At 44.1% G+C, this 23590-nt stretch overlaps 1 protein-coding gene across 7 annotated transcripts; it reads left to right on the plus strand.

The window, feature by feature from the left end:
• Window positions 1-80: 80 nt before the first annotated feature.
• On the plus strand, window positions 81-22955 carry ptpn20 (protein tyrosine phosphatase non-receptor type 20). Of its 7 annotated transcripts, none has more exons than XM_078104852.1 (48): window positions 81-271; window positions 2053-2200; window positions 2375-2538; window positions 3304-3369; window positions 3466-3645; window positions 3795-3870; window positions 4276-4356; window positions 4511-4586; window positions 4766-4919; window positions 5102-5173; window positions 5365-5539; window positions 5756-5891; window positions 5993-6131; window positions 6211-6363; window positions 6471-6656; window positions 6740-6902; window positions 6986-7253; window positions 7360-7439; window positions 7573-7650; window positions 7769-7876; window positions 7961-8077; window positions 8178-8389; window positions 8720-8821; window positions 9005-9098; window positions 9574-9659; window positions 9967-10138; window positions 10676-10887; window positions 11402-11500; window positions 11620-11830; window positions 11969-12125; window positions 12550-13189; window positions 13541-13711; window positions 13847-14021; window positions 14101-14311; window positions 14400-14437; window positions 14704-14790; window positions 15554-15615; window positions 15959-16120; window positions 16203-16452; window positions 16780-16886; window positions 16975-17084; window positions 17440-17573; window positions 17672-17820; window positions 18014-18104; window positions 19690-20024; window positions 20115-20330; window positions 20726-20788; window positions 20875-22955. In XM_078104852.1, exons 2-48 carry the CDS (start codon window positions 2077-2079, stop codon window positions 20983-20985), a joined length of 7053 nt encoding a protein of 2350 aa, XP_077960978.1. In that variant the 5' UTR covers window positions 81-271; window positions 2053-2076; the 3' UTR covers window positions 20986-22955. The 7 variants fall into 7 exon arrangements, 5 of the variants coding, with proteins under 5 accessions (XP_077960978.1, XP_077960979.1, XP_077960977.1 ...); XM_078104853.1 differs by having other exon boundaries at window positions 17002-17084; XR_013467979.1 differs by having other exon boundaries at window positions 11620-12125; window positions 17002-17084; window positions 17370-17573; window positions 20875-21628.
• Window positions 22956-23590: the final 635 nt, after the last annotated feature.

Genomic DNA, 23590 nt, shown 5'->3' on the forward strand with positions numbered 1-23590 from the left:
ATCCCATTAAGTGTTTAAAGGCGAGCGCTAAGAATAGCCGCAATTACAGTAAAACAAACAAAAAGTTTCAGGTCTTCGGCGTGGTGCAGGTAGGATAAGGGCAAATGAGCGTGGCGCCGTGTGCGCTTCAAGTCATTGATCAGCAGCCTTCACTCAGAGGACGTCAAAACGGCAATGCGATGATCACGAGGATTATTTTGGATCCGTGGTGGGAGCACTGAAGATAACACAAAGGATCAGACCGCTGACACAGGTCACATATGGTTACCAGGTGATGTTTCCTCGCCATTTTACTCTCGCTATGTAGTGCTGTTGGACAGTTTGGTGATTTTGAGTGGATGTCTTCATGTTCGGATACATTTATTCTGAGATTTGAGATGCATTATTAGGTATTTGACTTCAGGCACTAACCCTAGCTAAACCTTCACGGTACTGTATTGAGATTTACCTACAAGTCTAGCCTTTATAGTCAGGCCTGCGATTGCAAAAGTCATCCTGACAAATGTGTTGTTTGTTATGGGCTTATTGTGCCGTAAACTGGACTCTTTAGCAGCTTTACACCACGTTTTGTTCGGCACGTCATAAGAACTTGGGAATTTTCAGTTTATATTTTGGTGAGAGAGAAGTGTATGAGAGACCCAGATCTGAAGAAGCATGCTGTCCCAAATTCCCCTGGACAGAGTTCAGCTTCTCCTCCGTCTCTGTCCACATCCGTCTGATTAATGGATCACTGAGGGGGTTTGTATGGAACACGGTGATACAGTATATTGTTCTTTTGTTGACTGGTTCATGCCATCCTCTCATCATTATAAATAAGAGAACAAAGATGCTTTACACCGAGAGAAAAGTTGTGTGCCAAATAGTGTGTAAACTGGACCAAAGAGTCAGTTCCTGAGATGAGGGACCTTTTCTCTATAATTTAATCTTACTGTTATAGTTTTAAAGGTTGTGATTTATGAATGCAGACGCTCTAATGGGATGTGAACGTTTGATGTTGATGGTGAGACAGAGCGAGGTGCCACCTGCTCCAGCCGGCCCAACGAGCCGAACCCTCTGGTGCACAGCACAGTTGCTTTATGTTTATAGTTTTCAGTCCAGTTCATTTAACTGGCAACCAATAATCATCTTTGTGTGGGCTGAGGGCTTCTCGGTGTAACTTAACACCTGTAGACAAACCACTTTGAGGGATTGCAGCTGCAAACGTTTTTTCTGTAGAAAGGACGGTTGGCTGCACGTGGCTGGGTTCCTGCTCTCTGCTTCGACCCCTTCTCTATCATAACGACTAACCAGGGTGCAGGGATACAGTTGGATTATTTTATATTTAATACAACGATTCAATCCCTTTAAATGTCCATAAACTCAGAACGGCATGTGTTATTTTGTTTTTAGCCATTTAATCTTGTTCGACTGTCTTTGCATTTAGTCGACATTAGGTGTCGCGAGCTGAGGATGAACACACTTTAAGTGCAGGATAATCAGGGCTCGAGTAATTGGGTTGTTTGCATAATTGGAAGCATGTTGCTTTGTATGTGGATGGCTGCTTTTACTATAATATTACCTAATTCATTTCAGTTCCAGGACAAGTCAAAGTGGATGTTTTGATCTTTCAAGCATTCACCACCATTTCTATGATTAAAAAAACCCTCTTCTTCTAATGTAATTTGAGTGAAAAAAACTCAATCGAAATGATACACCCAATACGATGAGTGTTACAGGTGTAATATGTGTGTCAACATCTACCATGGGATCATGACATAGTGGCTTTGCTCCCTCGGAATTGCCCAGTGGTCAGAAGAAAGCCTATTAGGAAATGGGAGGGGCGGTAAGAGGCATAGGCAGTGAGACCGATGGAGTAAGATAATCTTATCAGAGTCCAAAAGAACAGCTTTTCTTTCTCAGTGTGATCTCGCATAACTGCCCCGCAGAACGAAATGCTGTGAGCGAGACGCAATGGTTTAGTACGGTCAAAATACGACCCTGACCAATACCTCTATTAGGTGATGCTTTAGGTTTGTATATGTATGTCCTATATGTGTGTGTGTGTTTCCTCAGGTGTGTGTCTGGAATGTGTGCAGGATGAGCAGCACGTTTGTTACATTAGCTGAAGTACTGGAGGCGCGAGGGGGACCTCTGCTGGAGGAGGAGGTCTGGTCTCTGCTTCTCGGCACTGCGGAGTCTTTAGTGGATGTCTCATACATGGGTAAAGCAGTTTAGATAACCCCCTTCTTATCGTGGGCACATGCACTTCCTGCTTTAACCATCCCACTATCTTACTGCAATGTCACATATAACATTTTAAATATATTTCACTCTGTCCTTTCCATAGAACAGTTTCAGCACCATACATCTCATGGACATTCTCCTTTTTTTTCAGGTCAGAACAATATGTGTTATATCATAAGTCCCACCTCCTTGCTGCTGTCAGCCACTGGTACCTTAGCATTTAAGAATTGTGGCCTATCAGATGATGTATCAACCTTCACGGCTCCAGAGATGCTGCAGGGCCGTGCCAGCTCAACCAAACCTGCCATAGAGAGGGTCAGTGCATACATCCCCATACCTGCGCTTATTGACTAACAAAACAGTTTTAGTTCATAGTGGGGAGGTCTTTCTGTTACTTTAAGCCCTGCTGCCACCTCCTCATGGGTCGTTTTCCTTTGAGTGTATCTCAGAATTAGAAGATTTGAAGGTCGAGAATTGGGTAAACACGCCATCTAGTGGCTGAGCAAAGACAACCGCTGTCCTGAATTCTGAACTTCAGAGCCCTATTTATAAACATTGGGTACAAACAACTCAGAAGTAACTAAAAAAAATATTCCATCGTCTTTATGTGTTGAAAAGTTTTCCAATATATGTTTTCTGGTCTCACAGACATCTGCCTTCATGAATGCCTTGTATTCATCGTCTCCATATGTCCTATTTATATAACTATGGATAGGTTGGCGTTTATGTCTGAAGGCTGCAGGAAATGTCCCTTGATGAATTATACAAAACAACATGCTCTTTTTTCTCAGTCATTGATAGAAATCATGACGTTTCTGAAAGAAGAATCAAGTCTTATCTGACTTTATACTTTGATTGTCTGTTCAATTCCAAGTTGGTTGCAGGATATTACATGTATTATTTTCCTGCTTGACCAACTCGATGTGCACTCCTGCACTTTAGATCTAATATATCCCTCATAAAGTTCATATTGTTCATAATAATAATAAACAATAATGAAAATGTATTATATAGTTTGTTGATATTTATAAGAATATATCCAAACTGTATTGTCCTTAACGAACTGATTTTGTTGCACAGATGCTGGTGTATTCACTGGGTATGACTCTCTACTGGTCAGTTGATTTTCAACTACCTCAAAATCAGGTGTGACTCTTCGTACTAAGCTGCCTTTTTTACATCAGCACGCGTCAAAGTCCCACGTCATTATTATAATGACTTTTCCACTCTCATTCCTCTCAGCCAGTCCAGTTGAGTGACCATCTAAACAGCCTTCTGCTCTGCATGTGTGAGGACTTGGCACATCGCAGGGTGACTCTCAACGCCATCCTGGAAGCCTGCGATTGTCAGCACAAAGCCACCGTCCTGCCGTCACCCACCAAAGTCATCAAACAGCTGGTGGAGGAGGTTTTTCATGAATCGGTGAGTCTGTAGGTCTACCTGCAGTATGTGCCGGTCACAAAAGCGGTTCCTCTGAAGGCCATTGTGTACTTGTCGGAATCTGAGAGCACAATCTGCATTGTGAAGAAATAGAAGTAAATTGTTAGTGCTAACGATTCATTCTCCTTCAGATGGACCATGGCTCTTCGCCTGATATCCATGTTCCTTTGGGTGGCAGGAGCCAGATGATTCGAGAGAGACTACACGGTGAGCATGCATGCTAAGAGTCTTATTAGAGGTTTTAGATACACATCCAAAGGGCACTGGGAACAGGGGAAGGATTTGTTATTACTTACTTATTACGTATTGTACTGTACAGCCTGTACTGTTCTATTTCTTTGATTCATTATGAAATTATGAATAAGTTTGATCTTTAATCCCACATAGTTACAGAAAGTAGTTTAAGTCATTGCTTTTGACTGAGAAGTGCATACAGGTCAACAGGATTAAAATCTTAACCTAAAGCAAGCCCAGGATTAGGCTCCTGCGAGAGCCAATAAGCAGACGCAAACTCTCCGCTGGCCTCAGTCCTGTCCAAACATCTCCTGGAAGCAATGGAACAGACGGGATTCAAACATCACTGTCTTCTTTTATTTGTTTCCTGGTTGACAGGAAGGAGAGGGCCACTTTCAGACTTCGGTGAAGGCAGCGGTGAAGGGAGAAGATTCTCTACAGACTCTGACTCAAAGTCAGGTACTGAAAAGAATTCAAAACGGTAGAAAGAATTTCTCTTGCGTTCTCTCAACACATCTCTGGGGAGCAGATGTAATCCCGAATGAAATGCAAAAGTACTCACTTCTACTTTACCGTGTAGGTGCCTGTTTTTTGACAATTGTCTGTTTTCTAGGGAGTCTACCTCAGAGACCTTGGAAACAAAGGCCACGGAGCTCTCCCACACCGATGTACCAATCCTCGTTGGACCGGTATGTACCATGCGTTTGCACACACACACACATCAGTACCGCTTCAACTATTAGAGCTTCACTCTCTTCACTCTCTTGACTGACTTTAAGGGGACATGACATTGTCTCAAGAGTTTGACTTTTCCAACTTCACTGCACAACTATTACACAACCTCCCCCGCCTCTCTCTTTGCCCTCAGACTGCCCCGTGGGGTTCGTCACAGGGACAGCAACTGCAGTTGGCTTGGTAGGAGCCCCCAGCACGATATCTCTCCTAAGGCATCGGGCAGATCTCACAGTCCCTCCATATCCTTCAGCGAGTCCTCGCTCAGCCTCAGCAATAGGAAGGCTAAGGTACGTTCAGGGATTTTTTTGTTTTGTAGGTTCAGAGAAATGGATGCAGGAGAAATATTTTTCTGAGAACATAAAAAGGTACGTTGTGTGTGTACCGATGCTACAACTGTGGAGCATTTATTGCGAGTGATGGGACACATTTACAGAGCAGCAAAGTCTTTTTTGTGTGTTTGTTTTGTCAGGCGTTGGGTCCAGAATTCGTCAGAATGTCAGACGAACAACAAATTGTTCTTGAGCTTCCGGGATCCATCGTGGTAAATTCATATGTTGTCTGTTCATCTCATCTCCTTTCAGATTAACATCACTGTGAATTCCTGTTGTTGTCCTCTTTTTACGCTGTTTAAACTCTGTCTTTTCTTGCACGTCAAACTATCTGTGTGCTGAATTGCATGAACAGTATCTGTATATTCATGTGTGTGAGTGTGTTTGTGCATGTCCACCACAGTCCAGAAAGGGCCGTTCGTGTTCGTCTCAGAGAGAGGTGACTGTCGTGCTGCCTAGCGGACAGTACGTGGTGGTTCGCTGTGACATTAAGTCCAAAGCAAGAGATGTGTTTGACATGGTGGTGGCTCACGCAAACTTGGTAGAACACTTCTACTTTGGTCTTGCCTTTATAGATGGTAAGATATTATATGGGAGCTATTCTGGTCTGGTCATTTAAAATTAATTTCAAAATGTCCATAGCCCAACTTGTGATATTGTTCCCTCACAATTACTCGAGAGTGGAATACACTATTTCAATTTTTAACAAAGTTGTTTACTTAGATAGTTGTTGTATTCAGTTTTTAATGCAAGTTGGCTGGAGTTAAAGAGGCTTTCTTTTTGTCCTTCTGCAGATGATGAATATTTTTTCTTGGATAATGAAACAAAAATCTCCAAAATTGCACCTGACAGTTGGAAGAAAGGGCAGATAGCCTCCTTCTTGGTGTTTCTTCGAGTCAAATTTTTCGTTGATGATATGTCCTTTGTTCTGTAAGTAGAGTTCTGGCTTCAAAAGAAAATGTTGTAAAATCCATTTCTAGAAATGCATAGTTTAAAAACCTTCTACCTAATGTTCTTTTCCTGTTTCCTAGGCACAGACTGACCCGGCATCAGTACTACTTACAGCTCCGGAGGGATCTCCTGGAGGACCGGATCCACTGTAACGAGGAGACAGGCTTGTTTCTGGCTGCTCTTGCTCTGCAGGCTGAGTTTGGGGATTACATGCAGGAGGTACAGAGGGAAAAAGAAAAATATATCTTTCAGTGTGTTACAGCAGCACATTTTATTCTTTTTTTTGTGGCTTTTCTAGCTCTATGGGAAGAATTACTACCAGCCAGAGCATTATGTGTCCAAGAGAATGCTAGAGAAGCTGGCGCTGCCCAATGTCAAGGAGGAGTTACCAAGACTTCATGCAAGTCATGCTCAGATCCTGCCCGAGGAGGCTGAAACAGAGTACCTAAAGGTATCAAGACTGCATCCCTTCACCTGCATATTTTCATTATAAGAATCGCTGACACAAATAGTTACTGTTTAAAATTGAATGCATTTTTTAAAATATGTACCTCCCAGATTGCCCAGCAGTTACCGGAGTACGGGGTCATGTTCCACCGTGTGGGGAGAGAAAAAAGGCTGGCGGCGGGAGAGATGGTTTTGGGAATCTGTGCCAAAGGAATCATTGTGTACGAGATGAAAAACCACCTGCGGTCTGTCATCAGACGCTTTCTCTGGAGGGAAACCGACACCATATCCACTGGGGTAGGTGTTTCAGTCCGACATTACAGCTCAATTTATTTTCGAGATCAAACTAGAATGTGGCATGATTTGTGTCTGACTTTCAGCGGCGTAAACTGGTCATAGAGTGCGGAGGGCCCAGTGGGAAGAAGCACAGCTTTATAACCGAAAGCTCAAAAATAGCACAGTACCTACTGAACCTCTGCTCGGCGCAGCACAAGTTTCACAGCGAGATGACATCACGACAACTCAACCACACCATGATATCAGGTGGCTCCATTTGACCTGATTGTGTAGAATCAATTGTATTTTTTTATCTGATGCAAGAATAATGACACCTCTTGTTTGTTCAGATGAAAGCATGGATAAGTACATGTCCGCCTACCGGGATCGTAACCTGAGTCTGAAGCGAATTTCCTGCTCAGAGGGCATGTTGAACCACGTCGGTTTGACACCCGGTCAACCGGACTCCCTCTCCAAGTCCTGTGAAAACCTCACTGACAAGCTGGAGGCGAGGCTGCGCCAGCAGAGGGAGATGAGGAGGGAGATGAGCAGAGAGCTCAACAAGGAGCTCACTGAAACGGGAGAGCTAAGGGATGTAAAAGAGCGACAGTGCTGGAGGTAGCTTGTGATGATAATAACAGTCGTGTTCTTGTTACAAACGCAGATTCTCTCTGAATATTAAGTGTAAACAGCTTTGTAATGTGTCACTGCGCACGTGTTGCAGCACCCCCGAGTTGATTCCCAGAATGATGTCCAGTGTCTCGCTTCACAAGCAGGACTCTGACGCCTCGTCCTCCATTCGAGGTGAATACGTGTGGTTGTTGTGAACTTCAGATGGCTGCGATCCGTGTGATGTGCTAGACTTTAAAACTTCCCCATGGTATATTTGACCTATAGATTGATTCACAGAAGTCCATATAAAACATGTGCTTTACAGTTGATACACCAACCAGGACCCCGCCAGAGAGAGAGATAGTCTGTGTGAACCTGAAGAAAGATCCAAAACTGGGCTTTGGTGAGTTTATTAAGGCCCACTTAGTTGTATACTTTACATAAAATGTATTTTCGCAGTAACACTTATCTTAATATTCCACCAGGATCCTCTTTTCACTTCCTCTCTGGTTCCGTTTCAGGCTTTGTGATAGTTGGCGAGGACAACACCGGTAAACTTGACCTCGGGATCTTCATTGCCTCCATTGTGCCTGACGGGCCGGCGGACAAGGACGGACGAATCAAACCCGGTACAAAGCACAGAACTACAACTAGAAACATGTTTACAGCTCAACATGCAACGTAACTTGGTAATGATTCATTGATATTTCCAGGGGGACGTCTCATTTCCCTGAACAAGACCAGTTTGGAAGGAGTGACATTCAGTGACGCCGCTGCCATCCTACAGAGCAGCCCTGAAGTAGTAGAGCTCATTGTGTCCCAGCCTAGACGTAAGATCGGCGCAATGCATTACCATTACCAACCATTACTTGTGGAACTTAAAACTGCCTTTATGACGTCTTTTTTCCCTCCCGGTTGTTTTCCCATCAGAGTCTTTGAAAGACCGCGCGAGGTCCCTGAGTCAAAGCACTCTCGGTCTGGCGTTGGAGAGGAGCTTTGGTTCGCAGACCACTCTGAGCGGCACCGAGTATCGTCCTGTGGTGGAGGAACTGGAGGAGGCCATCAGTCTGTCCAGCTTGGCAACCACCCCAAAACATAGCAGGAGGCTACACATTCCTGTTGTGAGAATACATGACGCACAGGTAAGAGATTACTTTGTTTCCATGGGAGCAAAGCATGAGTTACTAGTAAGAGATTACTTTGTTTCCATGGAAGCAAAGCATGAGGTACTAGTAAGAGATTACTTTGTTTCCATGGAAGCAAAGCATGAGTTACTAGTAAGAGATTACTTTGTTTCCATGGAAGCAAAGCATGAGGTACTAGTAAGAGATTACTTTGTTTCCGTGGAAGCAAAGCACGAGGTCAGTGCTGAAGAAGGACAGTCCAAAGTTTTGAGGAATTGAACTGTTTCCTATAAACACGTTTCTATCTTAGTCTTTGTGAATTCCTCTCTAAACCTTCTTTTGTTTCAGGATAAGTGTTCCAGGTCCCCCTCTATCTTGAGTTTGAAAAGTGGCGAGCGGTTTGCAATGGAGCTTAGGAAAAGCAGTGGTAGTCTCGGCATCAGTGTCGCTGTGAGTGAATCGTTTGCTTTTTGTTAAACGGCATTTACCTTTTACACGCTGGCTACAACTAATTCCTAAAACAGGCTAAAACAGTCCTATGATACCTATATAGTTAATACACTACAACACACATTAACCTGGATCCCTGGAGGCCTTAGACATTGAATTATTACTTCTCCCTTTTGCCCAAAGGGAGGAATAAACACCAACGTGCGTTATGGAGGAATCTACATCAAGAGCTTGGTGCTTGGAGGTGCTGCAGAGCAGGACAGGCGCATTCAGATTGGTGATATTTTTATTTTTAATTTCTATACACAATCAGATGCCTGCCAAAAAAACTATTTTCTTTACTTCTGTTTAATGAATGAAATATCTGCATGTATATGCAATTTTGCATCTATGAAGTATTTCTCTCATAATGTTGTTTTATCAATTACCTCACCATCATCATCATCAAAAGGATACAATAAAACATTGTGATATATATCCCAATGTTTTATTGTATCCTTTTGACACAATGTTTGTTGAAGTAGGGTAGATCACAAAGTATTGAATCGGGTAATGTATCAGGCCCAATAAGATGAAAGGCCTAAAACGGGAGCGTGTCTTTGTCCACTTGGTTCATGCTGCACTGAGCAGGAACGACTTTTAGATTTGTTCACATGCCCATCAAAACATTGTACACACACACACACACACACAAACCGTTTATGTATTGATGTTGCTAATGATGATGAGATTTGCGTTTGTGCATATGACAGGTGACAGACTGCTGGAGGTCGATGGGTTCAACCTGAGGGCCGTGACTCACAACCAAGCTGTAGAGTGTCTGAAGAGGACGGGGGAGGTACACACACACACGCACATAGAAACACATGCAGTAATCCAGAGACATACTTTTCCTTTTACTCATATTATTGCATTATTAATGAGAACAATATGATTGTACTACCCAGAAGAAAAAAAAGCATTAGAGCATACGTTTATGTTTAGTCTTATCAGATGGTTCAGCTGCTATTTTCTGCACAGCCGTTCAGCTGCAGCTGCATAGCAGCTGTTGAAACTTTTCTGTATTTTACTATTTCAGTGTATGTAAAAGTATAAACTGTTGAACATGTAAATGTTGTGCGATGATGTGGATCTGTTCCCCATAGGTGGTGAACCTGCTGTTGGAGAGGGAGCCCACAGTAATCTTGGAGAGCAGACCTGACTCGCCCTGCCCCCTCCTGACCCAGAGTTCATCACATACACAGCCCCCCATGTCTGAAGTCTCCATGGAAACGACCTTGAGTGGCCGAGCCAAGGACTACAGCTTTGTGACTGATGGTGAGAGGCGAGAGGATGGGGCACAAACGCTCACATAGGAGGAAAAAAAAGAAAAGATTGACAGTGTCACACACACACACACACACACACACATTCATACACACTTGCACACATGGCCCAGAGGTGACTGTGAGTAATCTGACAGCTACATTGTGGTTGCTGTCAGAGTCATCCAGGGATGACGCTCCCTCGGCCCCCCCGAGACAGCGTGAACTGAAACCTTGAAGCTGCCTGTTCCCGGCCTGATCCTAGTTAAAGGGACAGTTCCTTGTCTCTAAAAAACCCTTCCTGTTTTCCTCCCTTTTCTGATAGAAAAGTGAGACAAATTCATTGAAAAAGGATTGCCTTTGCGTTCAGATTTTCCAATCAATACTTAAATCAATACTTCCCATTGCAAGGCTTTGATGTGGTCGATGAAAGTTTTTTTATTTTTTTTTATTTTCTCACTGTACCAAATTACAGCCCACATGTCAGATTAAAGATTACACAACAGACATTAATGCTCAAAGATTGCCCGCCGTCTCCTCTCGTTCCTAGACAACACTCTTGAAGTGGTGCTGAAGAAGAGTTTGTCTGGCCTCGGCTTCAGCTTCAACATATCGCATCTGCACTCGGGGCCCGACCGCGGCAGTGTGGTCCGCATCAAGCGCCTGTTCCCGGGTCAGCCAGCGATAGAGAGCGGGCTGCTACGAGAGGGAGACGTCATCCTGTCTGTCAACAAGGAGCCTGTCAGAGACCTCTCATACCAGGTATGGGGTGGGGTGGAGGGGGGGGTAATCAAAATGATTATTAATCTTATCCCTGATAACATGAAAGAAGCAAATTATGAAGCATATTACATTAGTGTTGGTTTTATATAGGAGTTTTTTTGTATCCCATTATTATAATATTTAAAAACATAAAGAATGGTTGTTAAGAGCAGTAACTGGCTTATGAGCCTTTTGTTCCGATTTACAGGAGCACAGTGGGGGCGAGTTTGCCTGTGGGTAAATAGTTTGTGAATGGGCTGTGAGTGGAAGAACGGCAGCAGTGGTCCGGTACTTTCTTAAGATCTCGACCACGTCATTAGTCCACTAATCCTTTAATCTCATACCACCGAAAATAGCAAGCTGGTTGTCTTATTTGATGTGTCATCTTGTGTGCCCTGCCAAGGAGTTCTGATGGCATTCACACAGGTGCACTTAAACACGCAGTACATCACAACAATTAAAAAGATCTGCACACTCCCGTATCCTACATGTTCTTTTTATGTTGTTGTTTCAGAGAGTTTTGTTCCTACTGCGTGGAGCTCCATCCGAAGTTAACCTTCGGATCTGTCGACCAGGTCCTGGAGTGCTGTATGATATAGATGACAACACACTGGTGAGCCCACACGCCCATTACCGCACACACATTTATTTACATATAGAAAAAAACACTAAACTCCTAAATTGGACTCAGTAATCCAGAAAGACCATCTCACCTCATGTCTGACTCTGCAGAGTCCTGCCTTCTTCCGCGAGGTGCGATCTCAGTCGCTGGACATCCGACTAGGAGATGACTACAGCCAGCTCCTTAAATTCCAGTATGATCGCAAACTACCCGCCCAGACGCAGGCCCCCACCCATGAGCAAGACCTGACAAAGCCAGCAGAGGAAAGCCCAGGTCCTCATGCAGCTGCAGGACCTCCGGAGACCCGGAAGAATCTCGACGGTAAAGTGCGGGCCAACCAGACTCCCCCATCTCGTCCACGCTCACCCCCGTCACCCACTTCACCCACATCACCTCCGTCACCGGTCTCGCCGGCCTCACCCGTCTCACCCACCTGTGGCTCTCCACCATCTCCACCAGAGTCACAGCCAAGCACAGCGAAACCAGAGGGACGACAGGAAGTAGAGGCGAAGAAGAAGAAGAACAAGGCCGGGGAAGAGGAGGTTGCAACAACAACGGGCTCTAATGTGATGCTTTTGGACATCTGTCCTAAGGCTGGCTCAAACGCATATGCAAGGTAATGTCTCAAACACATGACACCTGATATAACATAATGCCAGGATTAACCTTGAATTGCTTAAGCAACGGCATGAGTACCATCATCAAAGTCTCCCGCATCCAGTTATATCTGTAGTACTGCACAAGTAGCTTTTTAAACCGCAGTAATGTGTTGACTTTTTCTTATCACAGACTTATGGTCTATTCATTGACCCATATTATTGACCAGATTATTGCTCAGTCAATGGCAGTAACATCACAGCAGCTGAGGACTGAGTTTTAGTTTGAAGTGGTCCATCAAAGAAGTGTTTCATTATAATCACATGATTCATTTAGAAACACAAATTTACAAAAATAAGAGCATTATGGCAATATAAATCCGCCATTTTGGGGTTATAACTGTGTTGTGTACCACATATACAGTATATTTTGTCTATCTGCAGCGGAGTAAGGGAGGAGGCGGATGGAAGTGTGACTTACTGCCTGATGGGAAATGGACTGACTATCACGGCAGATGAGGAGTACCTGACCATCAGCTCCACACTGGAGCCTGCTCACAGCCTTCCCTCCAGCCTGGCCGCTCACACTCCACCAACTAACCTCACAGGCGTCCACTCTCAAACCTCCAACATCTCCACAAGTTCCAGCGCTCAGAATCCAAGCCTTGGCGCACGGTTCCCCGCCAGCGCCGTCTTGCCCCCCGGCCTCTCGTCTGACACCCCGACCACTTGCCCCGTGGCCCACCCATCCCAGGCCCTCACAACCCAGCCACCGAAAGCCAAACACCACCCGATCCAGCAAGGGCTCCTTCCGAGTCACTACAAAGACACCCACAAGAACAGCAGGCCTATGATGACCCCACCCCAGCCTCATGCTCCACCGTTGAACCCCATCATGGCCCAGGTTGTTTCCTCGGTGCCTCGTTGTGCCAGTCCACCTGCCCCAACGTTGCCCACCACAATGCTGCTGCCTCTCGCCCACAGCCACACACAGTACAGAGAAGAACCAGAGAGGAAAGAAAGGGAATACAGTGATGATTATGATGATGATGACGATGAGGAGGAGGAAGAGAGTCGAAGAAAGGTTCTTGGCTCACTTTACCTTTGCCAAAAAAAAAATATTTTACCTTTGACCTTTATTAGATTTATCTGCCAGCAGAAAACCTAGACGCATTTGAAACATTACCATGCAGATTTGTGCCAATGGCGCAGTAAATAATGTGTCCTGCTTATTTGTCTTAAGACAGATACTGAACTGAGAGATACGGTAAACAAATGTCAAATACGCTGCACATTTTTGGGAAATGGAACCACTTTTTCCAAAAAATCAACCAAAATCAACAAAGTTTAAGCTTACAGACGATAAGATGGAAATTATTTCTTGTTGTTCACTGTATTAGATATATTATTGTTTTTGTTTTTTTGGGCCGGTCAGGGATTGGTGAAGGAGTTTGAGCTGACAGTGGTTCTGACCAAGTCCAGGAGTGGAAGCTTTGGGTTTACCATCACTCGAAGCAAGCTAGACAACTGCTACTACATACAAGACATACTGGACAACCCAGCCAAGTCCGATGGACGTCTCAGGGCAGGAGACAGGCTCGTCACAGTACGCACACGCACACACACACACACAAACAAACACACAGACACACAATTTAAGAATCTTATTTTTCTGTATTTCGTTTAGAGTGTATGCTGGTCAAGCTGACTAAGCAATTCCTTCTCTATCATTTGTTTCCAGGTAAATGGGCACGATGTTACCAGTGTGGCGGATGATGTTGCCATGACGATTCTCAGGTCATCTCCGAGAAAACTGAGTATGACTTTGGGGAGGTCCGTCACTAACTTGGTGGCCCCGCCTTCCTGTGACAGCCTACCTGATATAGTTCTCCACAAGACACCCTCGGGACAGCTTGGTGAGGCCCTCTACTGATATTTTGAAGACAGAGGCACATTTATTTGATTGTTTCTGCTATGCGTGTCTTACCTCTCCAGGTATAAAGCTGACGGGAGGTATTGGCAGCAGGTGGCAGGGGATCTACTGTCTGCAGGTGGTGCCAGGATCCCCAGCCAGCGAGGAGGGCAGCGTCCAACCCAATGACAAAATCCTCTACATCTGTGGTAGATGCACCCTGGGAATGACCCTGGAAGACGCAGTCAAAGCCTGTGAGATCGCCCCTCGAAAAGTCAAACTTAAAATCATCAGGTATGTGCACTGAAAAGCTTGACAGATACACACTGGAGTGGGTTCGTTTTTGGTTCTTTGAATGACTTTATGTTTGTGTCTGTCACAGAGAAGAGCAGCCAGTGAACCCCAAGGCAAAGTGGAACGGTACGTTTTAAGGATTTAGGGGATGGTTTCACTGTCTCTCGTTAACTCAAGGACACATATAGAGGATTGTTTGGTTGTTACACGCACTGATGAATTGCTTAGTTTCCAGATACGTTTGTGCTCAACTGAACCACATTAATTTACGTTCAATCATTACCAGAAAACGTTATTGGATGACACTGGCCGTTTGTATTTAGATTTAGCACTGAAATTGAACTGTTTCCAGTACACAGTGGTGCATTTAGTACAAGTTTTTCTTTTTTTAGGTCTGTTTGATTGGAAAAAGGACAGGAAGTTCTTTGCTCGTTTTGAAGAGCCGGTCTCTCCAGATACGGACTCTCCTACCGAAGATTGTGAGTGTGTTCCCCCCCCCAACCCTCCTATGTTCCATCCGCACCGTAACTAGTTCCCTTTCACTCTACGTGAAGCCGGAGCTCGTTGCTGAAAGATAGTTCTCTTTGCAGTGTGTGTATGCATGTGTGTGTGTGTGTCTGTGCGTGTGTGTGCGATCTGAATGCTGACAGACAGATCCTGGGCTCTCACAGCGAGATTAATAATTAGCAAGCCTCAAGCCCTCCACTGGTGTATTGGACTGCAGGGCTGTGGCCATCATACACGCACACACACACACACACACACACACACACACACACACACACACACACACACACACACACACACACACACACAATGCCATACAGCCAGTGGTCTGCAGGGCAGGTAGCTCTGTTGCCTGGTGACGGTACATGCAGCGGTAAGGGACAGTAGAGAGGGTCAGTCTAAAAAGACCAGCCTCGTTTACCTGTCATAGAAGAGACATACACATCATCACTTCTCTTTCAAAATGGCCAAAGAGGTGGGAGGTTGGTGTGTGTTTTTTTTTTCTCTCTGTGTGTCGGTGTTACGGAATTGTCATTGGCTGAAAAGGGTCGCATGGATGGAGATTTGTACAGAAGCGACCTGCTGTTGTTAGATTGGAGCTAAAGTCCAGACGTTTCACTTTATTTTTTTACATTTACATTTATCAATTGAAAACATAATTTGTTTACGCAATTGCTTGTTCAGTTGAGTTGTTTTGTGTCACAGAATCATTGATAATTCTCCTGTTTTTTTCAGTTGAAGATGTGTGTAGGACTGCAGAAAAATTTAGCTGTCCATCCCTCACAAAAGAACACAATGTAAGTTTCTAAACATATTGTTTATGTTTGTCCAAAAGCTCATTCTTTCTGGGATGGACTCACTTTGTTCACCTCTTGCCAGCTCTATCTGTTCTTTTTTGTCCATCTGCCCATCCTTTGAAGAGTCTATTGACCCCCTGTAACACGAGTCTATTTGTGTGTCAATCTGTGAATACTGAATACGGCCTGTGTGCGTCTATCCGCTTTTTTCTACACCTGATTCATGCGTCAACAATTCAATGGCCTTTTCTGCAGAACAGACGGTGTGTTTGTAAATACAGTGGAAGACATCGACCGATTCCTCAATTGGTTTCTCCCCCCTTTTCTCATCTGGGCCCTGTAGAGTTGCGTCATGCAAGTGGAGTTTACAAAACCAGAAGGAGGAGGGCTTGGCTTTGCTTTGATCGGGGGAACAAACGGCAGCTTGCTTAGAGTGAAGGAAATCTGCTCCGGTGGGGTCGCCGAGCAGGATGGTCGGCTGAAAGTGGGAGATATTGTATTAGAGGTAACGACCCAACTTGCACCGTGGCTGTTTTATTACCCTCTGTCATGTGCAAAAACCCTGATCCCCGCTGTGCCATTTCCAGGTAAACGGAGTGATTGTGTCGGGACTGAGCCACAGTAAGGTGGTGGATATCCTACGTAAAGCTGAGGGCACTGTGCAGCTCACCATCAGCAGAGACACTCTGCCCCTGACATACTCTGAGTCGCCCACACCGCCCAACACGTCCACTCAGACCGCAGCTATTTCAGCTGAGCAGCCGGCTCCGGTGTCCGACCCTGATAACTGTCCCTTTCCTGACGCCGTGCTGAATAAGCCAGTTGAGCGCCCCCATGGTGAGACCTCTGACAACTGTCCTTTCTGTTATTGTGATGTTTAGAAGGGCGATACTGCTGAAATAAAGAGGTGTCTGTATTCTGCTGATCTCTCTTAAGACCTTTGCGGACGTAGAAGTTTTAAATTGCATCTGGGAAAAATTCACAAAGGCAGGAACGGCAAAGCTGTATACTTAATATTAATCATTAGGATTAAACAATATAAGAAACTAGCTGTGTACAATACATTTGAAGCCCTATAACATCTCAAAATACAATTTCTCTTTAAATATATGAATTTAACTGTATGTATTGTAAATGAATTGCGTTCCTGTGACATTGTCTCAGAGCCGACTTCAGAAACTGTGGTCAGTGACGCTGGAGCGTACATTACCTCATCACCTCCTCCACCACGTCGATTGACTATCGTCACCGACGATACTGCAATTACACAGGTAGCTAAAAAGCACACGCACCTGTGTGGCAGTTACGAAAATTCAAACGTAAGTTACAAACGTAAATTCTGTTTGACTAAAATCACAGCCTTCTGGCTGCTTGTCTGTGGAACAGGAGAGCAGTGACAGCACCCCTTCTCACCAAGCCTGCTGCCCATCCCTAAATGTCACTGACATGTTGCATGGAGCTTCTCACAGGTAGTAACTTCCCTCTGTTATTTTTTCTACTTTTTTCCTCCCCACTTATTCTCCTCCTGCTTCTTCTCTGGGCTTCTGGAGTTCCTCTGTTAACCACCAGGAGGCAGTATAGAGGAATAGAAAACATACCACCCTGGAGAAACGCTGTCCCTTGTGGGCTCTAAAGCAATTATGACAATCACGGTGTACAAATTGCAAAGTGTATAGTACTATGATCTGTAGTCTTACAACAAGTATGGTAGAAGTATGAAGGTATTCTAGCGTCTTGTCTATACTGTATTTTAGGTGGAAAAATCGCAGGGAAAGGAAGCTCAGCCTTGCATGATGTCTCACCCCTGCCCCCTGACTCCCCCAGGAAACGAATAGTGACTAAACTTTTGGACCAGTCCTGCAAAGACATCCGGAAAACACAGTCAGATGGCTGGAGCAGCGAAGAAGAGGAAGATGATGTTTTTGACGCCACTGGTCAGGAAATGACATCCCAAACAGGTGTGTATTCCTACTCGTTGGCTGTGTGGGTGTCAGAGTGAAAATCGTATCTATTCTGAGCCACACAAGCATCTCTTTTCCTCCTTTTGTTTTCTCAGGCCCACCCATAGTATCAGAGGAGGAACTTTCCACTTTAGCGTTCATTAGCCCAGCGAAGACCAGCCAATATTCAGGCTCCAGGGTCAAAGCTCTCATCCGGATTCTGCAACACCAACTGGACCAGCAAGAACTGGTCAAAGAGTTCACGGTGTGTTTTATAGAGAAAATATCTAATGTCCACTGTATCTATCAGTGTGATTCGTAGGCGTGAAATGGCCTTAACAAAGGGAATACTTAATGTGCCATTTAATATTGTACCACATTGATTGTGCCATTACAACTTTACCTACAAGGTTATAATAACTTTTTTTTGGTTATTGTGCTCATGTTGTTCATTTCAGGCTCTGGAGCATCTGAAACCCACCGACAACTGTCTGGTGGGAAAAGCCCCTGAAAACAGAAATAAGAACCGCTACAGAGACATCCTACCCTGTGAGTCCAGAAGAGGGCTTCACTCAGCTTCTACTCTCTTCCTGCAGAATCTAAACTTTACTCATTTCTTTATTGTAAATGCAGGATACTCTTAGACTTGACACTTACAGGAGAGCGGTTTGTTGCTGTTTTCTTAGTCAATTAGTTTAAGCAGATTGTGTCATGATCATTTCCTATATCACTATCAATAATTGACTGAGGCTGCACTTTAATGATACACTTTGTAATTACCTCAGATTTATATATGCGATGAAGGAAGCGGAAAATAATAGTGTCACGGTTACTGGTACTTGAGTACAGGAGAACCCAAACGCACGACTCGGACACGATGGACAAGACAGAGGGGTTTTAATGAAAGTTCAGGCTGGGTCCAAAACCGGGAGATCCGTCGGGAGGCAAACAATTCCAGAGGGGCAGGCAGGTAATCCGCAGACGAGGACAGGCAGGGTCAGAACCAGGATGGCAAACAGACAGGCAGATAAATCCGAAACAGGGCAGGCAGGTAAATCGGGGTCGAGGAACAGACAAGGTCAGGATCGAGGTAGACAGGATAACTAGGGACACGCTGGAAAACTTGGTTAAACACACAAGACAATCTGGCAGTGAGCAAAAGAATGTGACAGGATTAAATAGTGAGTGACTGACGAGGGGAGGCACCACAGGTGAGGGTGAGGAGAACCAGGTGCAGGAAATCAGGTGACGAGGTGGGAGGATCTGAAATGACAGGAGAGTTAGTGAACATGCAGTGAAGATGAAAAATAAACTATGATGTGGGCGTATGTGTGACAAATAGAATGGATAAGATATATTATTAATGGGGGAAAATACAGAGATAGGATGTTGTGAAAAATAAAAAAGTGAATTGTGGTCAGCACTGATGATACTGAAGAATGTAAAAGAAAAGATGGAAACACACACACGGATACAAACACGTATGGAAGCGTTTACTTCTTCAGCCCTGAGTGTGTTGGGGTATAAATGTCAGTTTTGAAATGAATGAGCGCGATGAAAGGGACAGTGACTCCGAGTGGGACGCCGCCCGGCCCTGATGCCCTGATGTCTGCCCCCTGTTACAACTGCTGCATGGGCAGAAGCAAAAAGCATGCCAGTACCTGATCCTTTCCTTTTGCTTGAAACTGTTTTGAGTAGACAGCCTGCTCTCCAGTCTGTGGCTTTTTTGAACCTTCATAGCAGGAGGTGGGGGACCAACCCCAAAACATTCCTAACTGCATTCAGTCTATCACCCCTCTCATCACTAACACATTTCTTCACAGCGCTGGTCTGTTGAGCCCGGCTCCAGACTCCGGAGCTGTTTACTTCTCTTTATTTACTGTACACTTAGATTGCACGCTAATGGCGAAACAACAAAGTAGCAGTGTTTGTTTTTTTCATGTTCAAGAAATTAATGAATTAATCAAACATTGGGAAAACTGTAAAAATGCCAGTCTGTGCTGTTTGAAAGGAGGATGGAGGTGTAATTGATTTACATGAATTTACATGATTTACATGAAACAACAAACTGGCAGAGAGAGTTTAGGGTCTTTACCTCCATATGTTTTTTCATCCTTCTCTTTCCCCAACATAGATGACGAAACTCGTGTTGCCCTTGGAGACAACCAGGACTACATCAACGGCAGCTACATCCACATGCATGTAGGCGATGAGAAGTTCCTCTACATCTCCTGCCAGGGCCCTCTGCCTTCCACAGGGCCGGCCTTCTGGCAGATGATCTGGGAAAACAAATCGGATGTTATTGCCATGATGACCCAGGAAGTAGAACGGGGAAGGATCAAATGTCACAAGTACTGGCCAGAGCAGCTCGGCGTTCCTCTGGACGTCGGCAGGTACCAGCTTCATCTGGACAACCAACAGTTCCTGGAGTACTTCCACATCAAGGTCATACGCATGGTGGAGATAGAAGTAAGAGATCTCTGAGGCATATCTGCCTACCTTTCAAACGACATCATTATTTTGGTTTACTCACACATCCTGAACCTGTTTTTATTCCAGACCAGTGAAACACATTTTCTCCGTCACCTGAAGTTCACACACTGGCCTGATCACGGAGTGCCGAAAAGCTCCGAACAGCTTGTTCGCTTCATACGCTACCTGAGGGCCGTGCACCACAAGGGACCAGTCACTGTGCACTGCAGTGCCGGAATCGGACGCACAGGAGTCCTCATCTGCACCGACGTTATCCTCAGCCTCATTGAGAAGGATTTGCCTGTGAGTGGAGCCATTTCGTTATGTCTATTTATTAGTTTACCACATCATATCTTGTATTTCAGCCATGTCAGTGGCTTGGGTCTCCCAATGGGAATGACACTTGGTGTGTCCACCACTTTGGTCAGGACTGAAAAATCTAAGCAAAAGGTATCAGATGTTTTTCCATGAAATTTTGTATGAATGGAGGTTGGATCCTCTCACTTTTCCTCTAATAATTTCTTCCTTGTATAATTCAGTGGTTCCTGACCAAATACCAGAATGAGCATTCCCACAAGGCACCTCTGCATGTTTGAGATGTTTTTTACTCTGAAGTTTCCACCTGGTCAATTTATAATTGATATAATAACTAAACTATAGACACTGACCTGTTAACAACCGTCTGTTTCCGTCCTTAGATCAATGTGAGTGACGTCGTAAAAGAGATGAGACTTCAGCGGCACGGGATGATTCAAACCAAGGTCAGTGACAGCAGAGCCGTTACAGTTCAAAGTTGAATCTTAAACAAGAAAAAAATCTATAAGTGCACTTTATCTTTTTATTTCAGGAACAGTACTTATTCTGCTACAAAGTCTGGTTGGAGGTTTTACAGGGCATTTTAGAGCTTCACGGCAACCAATGGCAACCGGAAAGTCCCCAAGACCACAAATTAGTTTGACTGTTCCCACCTCCACCTCCACTCCCTGAAAAGCACAGACTATGATTGAGAAACCATTCACAGTCTATCAAGCATAGACAGCTGGCATTTCTCTTTGGCTGTATTTCTTTGGTGTTTAGTGACCTATAATAAGAAAAGTGTACTTTTCTCTCTTTTGATACTTTGTGTTAAGGAGGCCTATGTTTAGTTACAATGACTTTAACTATAATATTTTTGTTCTTGTATGTGCTCCCGGTGCTGTGATTATGTCAATTTAATTTAGATCACTGAGGTTGTTTTGCCTTTTCAGGCTTAGTGATTTGCCTTCCGTCTCTAGCATCTTTTTAAAATTTGTGTCACAATTTGAATGTATCTCATTTTTGTTTCTCCGTGTCCTTTTATTTGCAAATTGCATTCAATTTTAATAGTCATATTGCATGGAATGTAAACACTGGTAATCCCATCTTTTACCTGGCAGTAGTGTAAGATCATCAAACCAAAGGGAGTATCTGTTTGTAACCTCAACGAGTAGCATTTGATTAGGCATTGTGTTATTATTTCATTAAGTGCATTTGTACCCTGAAGAAAAGGACATAAGCAAAATAACACTATTCATTTTTCTGTCCGTAATCTACATAAATTAAAAGAATCAAGTGCCTTGGAATGACTCACTTGCTTCATACTGACCCTGACTCACTTGTCAGAAGTGGTTGGGGATGGAGAGCAAGAAACTGATTGGAGAGCACTGGGCAGTGTTTGGATTGACCGTGCAGCTTTCAGTCTGTTTGTGGTCTGAATGGTTGGTTGATCCAAGCTGCAGAAGGATTACATCTTACCTTTTAGTTTAGTGGTAACTTAGAAACAATGTGAAGTTTGCACACCGCCTGTCAATCTTTTTTTGTTTGTGGGCTCTATTTATACAGAACACTACGCATATTTCCAACTCTCACGTCCAAATACAGATAAAGAATGATTCAACAAAACGAATATTTGAAAGAATTCAACAACTCTTTTACTAAAATTTGGACGAGCGTAAACGCAAACATTTTTGTGGGATGCACAAAGATTTAAATAGCTAGTTGCAGGGTTTTTAGGTATAATGTTATGTGGCAACATTCATTATCTGTATTCCATAGCTATTTTAATACAACATTAGCCAACAATGCAAAAAATATGATGTTTTGCCACTTTAGATGTAGATGATATACAGCAAATTCAACAGAGCTGCATCTCCAATTCACAGATAAAAAAGATTTATAGCTGCTGGTTGAACCTCAACCTCTGGATGTAACTGCTTGTAAGCTTTGTTCATTCAGCCCCTATGAACACACACACACACACACACACACACACACACACACACACACACACACACACACACACACACACACACACACACACACAGTAACCAGCTATCATATTGCATGCAGACTTTTACATTGAATAAGTCTGAGCCTGTAGTTTTGGTTGAATCACTAGAACATGATCAAAATGGGCAACGTAACAAAGCAATACTCTCCACAAGGAGGGGAGATCAGAACTACAATTTCTTAATGGAAAACATCTGCGGAGCATGTTGGTAAGACACATGCGGTACTGCAACTTTGTCATGAGGGCGGCTACGTGGAGCCATCAGCCTCTGCACTGTGTATGCAACATCTTTGAATCATCGCTGGTTGGTTGGTTCCCTAGGTAACCATGTGTTATGTGCAAGTTTATGTTCTTTTTGAAATCCTGTTGATATGCTTTTTCCCTCATATCTTGGAAAATAATGATCTATGAGGACATTAAGGACATTTAATTGGGAAAATACATCTTGTACAGCCAAGCGAGTGCTTATGCAACGGCATTGTGAAATGTGATAACCACTTAATTGCAAAACTGCTTATATATTCTAAATGAATCCCTTGTCACTGTACCAGCCACTATGTAACCAATAACGAGAACAATGTTATACCTCTCTCTTTAATTAAAAACTATTCTGAAACTTGTCCGCATGTTTTACAGCACATTTCACCCCCTGACTTTGAGTGCAACATAACTCAACTTGAACAACGGAACAAGAGCAGTCGAGTGGATTTTTCCCCCGATGGCACAAACAGAACAGAGCGCCGGAGGCGGCCCTAAATCTAATTCCACTGAGCCCCCTCTCCACTTTTACTGCGGGGTATACTCCCTCTCGGGTTTTACTGCAGGGTAAATAAGCTGGTCTCACAGGGGTCTTTGTGACAGCATGGAAACCCGTGGAAACACACTGCACACTCCACTCCCGTTTAAACCTTATGCTGGGGCTAACCATGGCTGTAGATTTACTCACCTCACTCTCTCTCTCTCTACTGTCTCTCTCTGCGCCCCTGTGCACCGTCTCCACAACTGCTCCCCTTGCACACTTGAACCCCTCCTACGTCCCCTTTCCCCTGGCTCCCTAACCCAGACCTTGTTTGTTGCTGTAAGTTATGGCAGGAGCAGCAAAAGCTCGATCATTCATGGCTTGTTCCCATTTACGGTTCTATTACTTATATAAACGGTTGTCCTTTGAATTTCAAACCCCAAGACGACGGATTAATTTTTAATTTCTTTTTTGAAAATGATAACAGCTGCATCTGAGCACAGATCAGAGCGGACT

The sequence above is a fragment of the Gasterosteus aculeatus genome, chromosome 6 (assembly GCF_964276395.1).
Source record: "Gasterosteus aculeatus chromosome 6, fGasAcu3.hap1.1, whole genome shotgun sequence".
Classification (NCBI taxonomy): Eukaryota; Metazoa; Chordata; class Actinopteri; order Perciformes; family Gasterosteidae; genus Gasterosteus; species Gasterosteus aculeatus.